The sequence below is a fragment of the Cyclopterus lumpus genome, chromosome 2 (assembly GCF_009769545.1).
Source record: "Cyclopterus lumpus isolate fCycLum1 chromosome 2, fCycLum1.pri, whole genome shotgun sequence".
Taxonomy (NCBI): domain Eukaryota; kingdom Metazoa; phylum Chordata; class Actinopteri; order Perciformes; family Cyclopteridae; genus Cyclopterus; species Cyclopterus lumpus.
In genome coordinates this window covers 6042233-6050467 of record NC_046967.1, presented here as the reverse complement: position 1 = coordinate 6050467, position 8235 = coordinate 6042233, and the positions used below count along the sequence as shown (strand labels likewise).

Here is an 8235-nt window from a genome sequence, read left to right as displayed (position 1 = left end):
CCCCCTCCCCCTACTGTCTTTGAGTTAGTGACAGCTCATCTCTCCCCGGTCACTGCTCGCAGTCTAGACTTTGAACTTGCTCTGTTTACTCCCTTATCTGTTGTTGTTGTTGTTGTCGTCGTCGTCGTCGTCGTTGCTCTGCTGTAATGGTAAGCTGCGGCTGGGCTCGAACCGCCGGGCTTCAAAGAGGTAGATTCTCGTTGACTGCTTCGTGGTCTCGCGTGGGGATGGAAGAGGAGAGTTTAGTTCACACGTTTTGTCTTTTTGAATTCTGATTCAGAACAATTCACACGCAGAGCTTTAAAACATTTTTTGGAGACTTTGCTCGGAAGATGATGTGGACGCGAAGAGGGACTTTTGACTTTGTGTGTGTGTGTGTGTGTGTGTGTGTGTGTGTGAGACACCAGCTTATGACTAATTTCATAATTAATTGCCTTTTGGAGGACCTAATCACATTATTTGACTCTCCACTGCAGGTTGTGTGCCAATACAGCGTAGCCCGTGGCTTAGTCACAGTGTGCTGGACTCATTAACAAGGTGGTCCGGAGGTTGTCAGACACACACAAGGCCCTGCGCACACTCATGAAACAGTAGCTACATGCAGGGGTTTTGTGTGTGTGTGTGTGTGTGCAGCGATTTAGAGGTTAAAAGATGCCCTCTGGTGTATTTGATAAGGATTTGAATAAGCGGTTAGATTTCCCCGGTGGTGTGTGAAAACAGGTCTCTTTTGATGAAGTTATCGCCTGTCATGCGGCTTCTCCTCCTACACTTTTTCTTCTTCTTCTTCTTCTTTCTATATAAAAATATGACACGATAGCTTGTTTTCGAAGGTCTTCAGTGTCTGTATGTGTTAGAGAGACAAAAAAAAGGGCACGCTGGCTTTTTACGTCTTGTCTCAGGTTGTGTGTGCGTGTGTTCCGGCATCTCTTCTTCCTCACACACACACACACACACACGACTTAATTATGACGTTACTGAAATGGGCAGTTTGCTCTGACACCCCGCTTGCAGAATCACACAGCGGACAGACTTAAAAGACCTCATTAGCTCTCTCTAAAGAGCTGTTTACTGCACATAACGGTAATAGGCAGCTCTGTTGATGCAGATGGACGCAGAGTGTAATGAGAATGATTAGGCTTCTCTGTGTGGAGGCTAGAGGAGGAGAAAAAGAAGTGAGGAGGGAAGAAGGAGAAGAAGGAAAAAATCCAAGCGCTGGCAGGCTTGACGCTTCAGAAGGTGGTGGAGATTTCTGTTGGATGTTGTCTCAGCTGAGTGCACGATCTCTCTCTCTCTCTCTCTCTCTCTCTCTCTCTCTCTCACCCTCACTTGTTTTTTCTCTTTGCAACACACATTTGCTTCTTTTTTTCTTTTTTTTTACCGTCATACTTAAATGTGTCCATCAAGATGCCTCGTGAATTTCCCCCAGGAAAGCATGGGCTGCTCCGTCGGAACCAGAAAAAAAGAAAAGGAGAATGAATGAATCGCATCCAGAATACACTCGTTTGGGGCAAATTGGGCTCCACTGAATTCTTTTCATATATATATTTTTAAAAAAGGTTTTTTTTTTTGTTGGCATTCAGAGTCCTTGTTATTAGAACACAACGAAGGATGCTTGTGCTTATTTTGATCCATGTCTCTCTCTTTTTCTTTTTCTTTTTTTTTGTCAGCGATTTAAAGGACTTCTCAATGACTTTGAAGGTCTTTAAAAAAAAAAGAAGGGAATATAGGAGTCGAGCCACCTTAAATATTTTCCCTGTCGACGCCGCCCACATTATGTGACTTTGCTTTGCTCGTTGCCCTTGGTTTACATCACATTGAATTAGAGGATACACACGGATTCCAAAGTCAATCCTCCCTCCATCCCTTTCATATGTTCTGGAGCAGGAGCGGCGAGTTCAAAGCACTCGGTTCAAAGTATCCCTCCTCATTTGAATAACGTAGAGTAATCGCTATTACCTTATTTAAATAGTGCAAGTTATCATTTGGCCTTCATTTGCATTGCCCGGGTAATCACTGCGTCTCCGCATTAACCTCATTATAGAGGAGATGAAAGCCCTGATGGAGCCTGACACACTCTTTTATATTTGTTATCTTTATTAATGGCGGAATTAGAAAGATTCATGTTTCTTTAAATGGAGGACACATCGTCAAACTATGTGCAGAGGAGCGCGTGCCATTCGCGTTATTTTATTTTTATTTATTTTCTCCCCCCTCCCGGTTCATTTCTCTACTATGCGAGTTGCGAAATAAACTTTCTTTTGAAAATTCAAAACAGGAATCAGAATGAAAGTATGTGTGTACATTTGTATTTCCTAGTATATTAAAGTGGATACTAATGATATTGAAATTGATAAATGAATGTGATTTAATGGCAGCCACAACAAAGTGATGGCATTACGATTTTGAGCTCGGCTGCACGTTTAACCAGGACTAGCAAAGCTATTTTCTTGCTCTGTAACGGCTGGTTTGGTAGCTAACAAAGTTTTTGAATTCTTTTAAACTCAGCAGCTGGCTTTAAGCAGATATAGCTGTTGTTAGCTGTCTTGTACAATTATTACTGTCAAGACAAAACAGATTTAGTTGACGTGTTCTATATACTGACAGTTTTCCTAAAATTAGATTGAAATAAGTTAAATATATCACTGTGTCGCAAGGTATCGCGACATCTTGAATGGTAATCTGTGTTTCGTGACACGCAACGCAACGATCAATGAAGCCGGAGGAAAGGCCGCGGAGGAAAGGCCGCGGAGGAAAGGCCGCGGTGAAAATACCCGACGACATTGTCGGGATACCTTGATCGCCAACGGCAGTCAATAGAACTCCATCGCTGAACGGCATTAAATGACATGTGAAGGTGGATATTTCTGCGGAGTGGAGAGACACATAGATTGACCCTCAGTGACAAACCTCCCAAGACTGGAGGTCTGAAGACGAGGCTGCATCTGGCCTCGGAGGCTTATTTTCCTCCTCACTTTGCCGCTGCTACGTATTATCTATTAATGGGCCAATGTTGAAATTATAGACTGTGCACTGCCAGACTGGTGTTTTTTGCTCCCGGCCACGGATCAAACATGCGGTTGGAGAGTACAATACCGAGAACAACCCTGACTTTAAAAGCTCTTAAACACTGGTCTACTCTGTAGCCCTGAGACACGAGTCCTCCACTGATATGTATTTGTTTGCACTGCGGTGGGATTACTCGGTGTTATGGAGGATAAACAACAACTTTTATTAGATTTTTTTAGGATTGCCATATTGACGAAATGACAAATGATTGTTATGTTTAAAACAACAAAAAACTGTATAACAGGGTCTACAAACCAAGCTGCTGTGAAACCTGGATTTGGCCTGAAGCCTCATTTTCTCTAATTTTATCCAATATTCCTGACTTGTAATGTTCTCCTTGATCGTGCTGCTATTATATTCTCAATATTAAAGGAGCCTCCGAGCTAATACAAAACTTCCCTCCGCTCAGCCTTTTGTCTGAGGCGTCCCCTGCTCGCTACACTGGAGGAGGGGTGGGGGGGGTTGACAGGCTTGCCAGTCCCTGCTAGACTCCCCTCGGCTAAAATGTTGTAAATTAACACAATTAGCAGATCGCCATTCTGCTAATTAGCCAGTGGCGTCTAACGAGAGATGGCTGGAGAGGAGAATCAGAGAGGAAATGGGAGTCTGGGGATTCCCCCCTCCCTCCCTCCATCCCCAGTATTGTTACCAAACAAACACTAGGCCTCGGAAAAAGAGAGCAAGAGAGTGTGAACGTGTGTGTGTCTGCTTGCTGTGTGTGTGTGTTTGCGGTAGCATAAGTGGATGGGAGGAAGGGGGGAAGATGTGCTCCTCTATGAATGGGTTTCATTGTGCATGCCCGCTCCACTCACACAAACACACGCACCAACCAATTCAGAGACAGGGATTCGTTCAGCAGACCCCCAGCTGTGGACCCCTACATGCATCCGCAGCCAGTCAATAAGTCGGAGGAAGCAGCCTAAATGACACCAATATTATCCTTTATTTGTACGCACTAAGTCAAATCAAACGGGGGTTCAATCTGCCGCGGCGGCTGTGATTTACGCCCCGTCCAGCCTTTGATGCCGCCGCGGCTTTGATAGTGAGACGACGATGGAGTCGCCGCGCGACTGTCAGTGTTTGCAGATGGCATTGGCTGGGATTAAAGGAAACAGTGGCTCTCCAGCCTCCTGAGGCAATAAAGGGGAGAGCCAGGTGAGTGTGTCTGAGATGAGATGGAGGGAGGGGAGGAGGCGAAGCGAGCACACAGGGAGTAAATAAGAGGAGGGGTGGCCACGGAGAAAAAAGGGAATGAAAAAGGAGAGATATCGAAATAGATGGAGTCAGAATAAAAAGGGAGGTAAAGAGAAATAAAGGAGGATCTAGCGGCAGGGGTGGAAAATGGACGACAAAAAAAAGCAAAGAGGAGAGGCGGAGGGGGGGGAGAGACAGGGCGGCAGGGAGGCATGAAGAAGAGAGGCAGACAGGAAGGTAAAGAGAGCGGTGGAGAGAGAGAGAGAGAGGAGGTCAAGGTGGAGCCGTGCAGACAGGAACTAAGCTTGAGACACAATGTGTTGTAATTCATTGCTCGCTGCAGCTCCTGTGCGCGTGCCCTGTGGTTGTCCGTCTAGGTCAGTGGACGTGAGGTGTGTGTCTGTGTGTGTGTGTGTATATGTGTGTGTGTGTGTGTGTGTGTGTGTGTGTGAGCGTGCGTGCATGCGTGTGTGTGTGTGTGTGCACGCCAGCACGCCTGAGTGCAGCCATAGGTAGTTTTCTTTCCTGTGTCTGAGCACAGGTGTGTGTGTGTGTACGATGAAAGCATCATAAGCAAAGGTCGGGGGGATGTGTGTGTGTGTGTGTGTGTGTGTGTGTGTTGCTTTGTGGTGCTCTGCGAGGCGCATTTTCAAACCCATCTCCAGCCACCTCAGATGAGCCGGGGATTATAGAGTGACCCTCAATGCCTCTGTCTTATTGGTCTGGCCAGGGTGCATTAGGGCTGCCGTAACCAGCCATCCCACAATCCCTCTGTGCCGCACTGTACCTGCCGACACCCACTCTGTCCATTTTAGGATCTGTAGAAATGAACAACTTATGTGCCGATTGGACACAAAACCCTCTCAGAAATATTTATCGGGAAGAAAAAAGAAGAAAAAAAATGAAGAGCACCCACCCAACAAACCTCCTGATGAATATCACCTTTTTAATTGACCACCCTCAATCACAGGCAATTTGAAGGTGTTGTCATTTTTTATTATTGCTAAAACGTTGTTTTTTAAAAATGTGTTCACATGCGGTGGTCTTTGTCTCCGTTTCTCTCAGGCTTAAAGATGCAGTGGACCCCCGAGCACAGCCAGTGGGCCGAACAGCACTTCGACATCTCCTCCACCACGCGCTCGCCAGCCCACAAGGCTGAGGCCTACAGGGCGGTGCCTGGCCACCTGCAGCGCTCCGCCGCCTACCAGTACGCCTGGGCCAATGACGACATCTCGGCCCTCACCGCCTCCAACCTGCTCAAGAAGTATGCAGAGAAGTATTCCGGCATTCTGGAGATGCCGGGCTCCTACTCGGAGGTCCCGGGGGTGATGAACGGACGCAAAGTTGAATCGGAGCCCTGGCAGGATGGTGTCTACCCCATGAGCTGCATCCCTGAGGGGGTTTCCATCCGAAAGGGAGGAGTGGCGGCGGCCTCAGATGTGGTGTCTGGCATGTGCAGCTCCCCGGGCCTGGCCTCCAGCACCCTGAGCGAGCCCAGCTATTCCAGCAGCAGCTGCGGGAGCCACACCGCCACCGCCCTCCACACCTCCACCATGCCCTCTCAGGAATACGGCCCCCCATACGGCAGCTCCTACTTGCACAGTAGTTACAGCTCCCAGTCCGCCCCCGCTCCGGCGCTTCCCTCCCCTCTGCACAGCTCTGGGCTCCTGCACCCGCCCCCTCCGCCGCCCTCCCACCCCACTTTAGTTCCATCATACAACGGAGGTTCCCCGAACTTGTCTAGTTATAATTACCCCCCAGCAGGCTATTCAGCTCAGAGCTCAGTCGGGCCAGGATACAGCCCTGGGGGAGCACCCCCTCCATCCTCATACCTCCCCTCAGGCATCGCTGCACCTACACCCCTTCCCCCCTCTTCTGCTTTACCTGGATACCCATACCAGAGCCACAATTTGACCCCAATCGCCCCCACACCTCTCAACAGTAGCTCCTCCAACTCACTGAAGAGGAAAGCCTTCTACATGACAGGCCAAGGGGAGATAGACTCCGCTTACGGTAACTTTGGCTACGGGCAGGCCCGGAGCTCCGCTGAGAGCCCCATGTACAGGATAGCTGACAGCAGCAGCGCCAATGGAGGCTCCAACAGCGCCGGGGGTGGTGGATTCGACAGAGGTGCTGAAAAGTCGTCTTTACCATTTAATCCTCAGAAGCAGTCCACGATGTCCTCAGAGCAACAGCAGAGGAAGTACAGCAGCCAGGCAACAGGTGGTCCGCTGACTCCACCAGCCTATGTCACCTCCACCCTGGGGGGTTCCCGCTCAACAGATTCCCTTGCCAGCTTCACCTCCCCGCTCAGTGAGCAAGGTGCTGAAGACCACCGTCTCCACCTCTCTCACTCGGCGCCAGGGCCTACCTCCTCCTCGTCCACTTCCTCCTCTCGGCCTGCTGAAGAGCAGCTAAAAACCAGTGACCCTCACCTTCTAGACATGGTTACCTCTGAAATCGTCCAGCAGGGGCCCCCAGTGGATTGGATTGACATTGCAGGGCTAGAACTGGCCAAGGCAACCCTGAAGGAGGAGGTCCTGTGGCCCATTCTGCGCCCGGACATGTTCAGCAGTTTAGGACCAGCCCCACGTTGCTTGTTGCTGTTTGGCCCCAGGGGCAGTGGCAGGACGTTGCTGGGTCGCTGCCTAGCCAGCCAGCTGGGGGCTCCATTCCTCCAGCTCAACGGCTCCACGTTGGCCACCAAGTGGCTGGCAGAGGGGGAGAAAATTATCCGGGCGTCCTTCCTTGTGGCGCGCTGCCGGCAGCCTTCTGTACTGTTCATCAGCGAGGTGGACATGCTGCTGTCGGCACACCTCAGCGAAGAGAGCCCCATCAACCAGCTGAAGGGGGAGCTCCTTGCCCAGTTGGACTCACTTCTCATGGGCTCAGGCGAGGACGGAGGCAACCAAGTGTTGGTGGTTTGCTCCACGAGCAGACCCCAGGACATGGATGAAGGGCTGCGCCGGTACTTTGCTCGGAGGGTCCTGGTGCCTCTGCCGGATGGCGGAGCCCGACACCAGATCGTGGGTCAGCTCCTGGCTCAATCTCAGCACAAATACTGCTTGAGCGAGGAGGAGCTGGCGCTGCTGGTCCAGCGTACCGAGGGTTTCTCTGGCCTGGACCTGGCCAGACTCTGCCAGGAGGCCCTGGTGGGTCTGTTACACGTCTCTGCACAGGGCATGGACATGTCGGGTATGATGCCCCGGGGACAGGTCAGGCCCCTCACCTACCAGGACTTTGAGAGTGTCTTTTGTAAATTCCAAGCCAGTATATCACAGAAAGAGATTGACATATACACGGAGTGGAACAAAATGTTCGGCTGTAGCCAGTGAAAAGATAGATTCCGCCCTTGAGAAAAAAAAGGCATCCAAAATTCCTCCCCTCAGGGCAGAAGCATTGTGCTGGAGGGAAAGGCACACAGAAGGCCAACACAAGTCCACTGAGTTCTCACAAGCAGGTTTTAGATGCGCTGGGAGAGCTAGTTTGATCAGACGACTGGCAGGTTTGCAGTTAATGAGCAAGAGTTTTAATTTGAATGCTTGACACTCCAGAAAGCCAGGCATTGTTTACACATTGCAAGCAAGTTGGCTTCAGAAGAGACAACCCAGTGTCTGTGTATATATATTGTTATGTTCTTGTTCTTGAGATTTAGTTGGCTATCCAAGTGCCTGAAGTGGTGCTTTCTGATTTCCTTTCTTTGTTTATTTGCTGCCCTCGATGGACTGGCGGCCTGTCCAGGGTGTCCCCTGCCTTCGCCCTATGTCAGCTGGGATAGGCTCCAGTGCCCCCGCGACCCTAATGAGGATAAGCGGTATTGAAAATGGATGGATGGATGGATGTTTATTTGCCTCACGATCTACATTCACGGCATGAGCTGACGATTATTAAGAGCTTTAAAAACTTCAGCGGCAAGACAGTCGCCATTATCTTTATTGTCCTGCTAGGAGCGGTAATCAGTCAGGGCGGCAGTAG

The 8235-nt window shown here is 49.8% G+C and overlaps 1 protein-coding gene across 1 annotated transcript; it reads left to right on the top strand.

Moving 5' to 3' along the window:
• Positions 1–5330: 5330 nt before the first annotated feature.
• Positions 5331–7595, top strand: LOC117745775 (fidgetin-like). The gene has a single exon (XM_034554308.1). The coding sequence runs from the start codon at positions 5334–5336 to the stop codon at positions 7593–7595; it is 2262 nt and encodes a 753-aa protein (XP_034410199.1). The 5' UTR covers positions 5331–5333.
• Positions 7596–8235: the final 640 nt, after the last annotated feature.

What these genes read in the sequence shown, in the direction of transcription:
- LOC117745775 (XM_034554308.1), top strand. Translation starts at nt 5,334, where the DNA reads ATGCAGTGGACCCCCGAGCACAGCCAGTGGGCCGAACAGCACTTCGAC.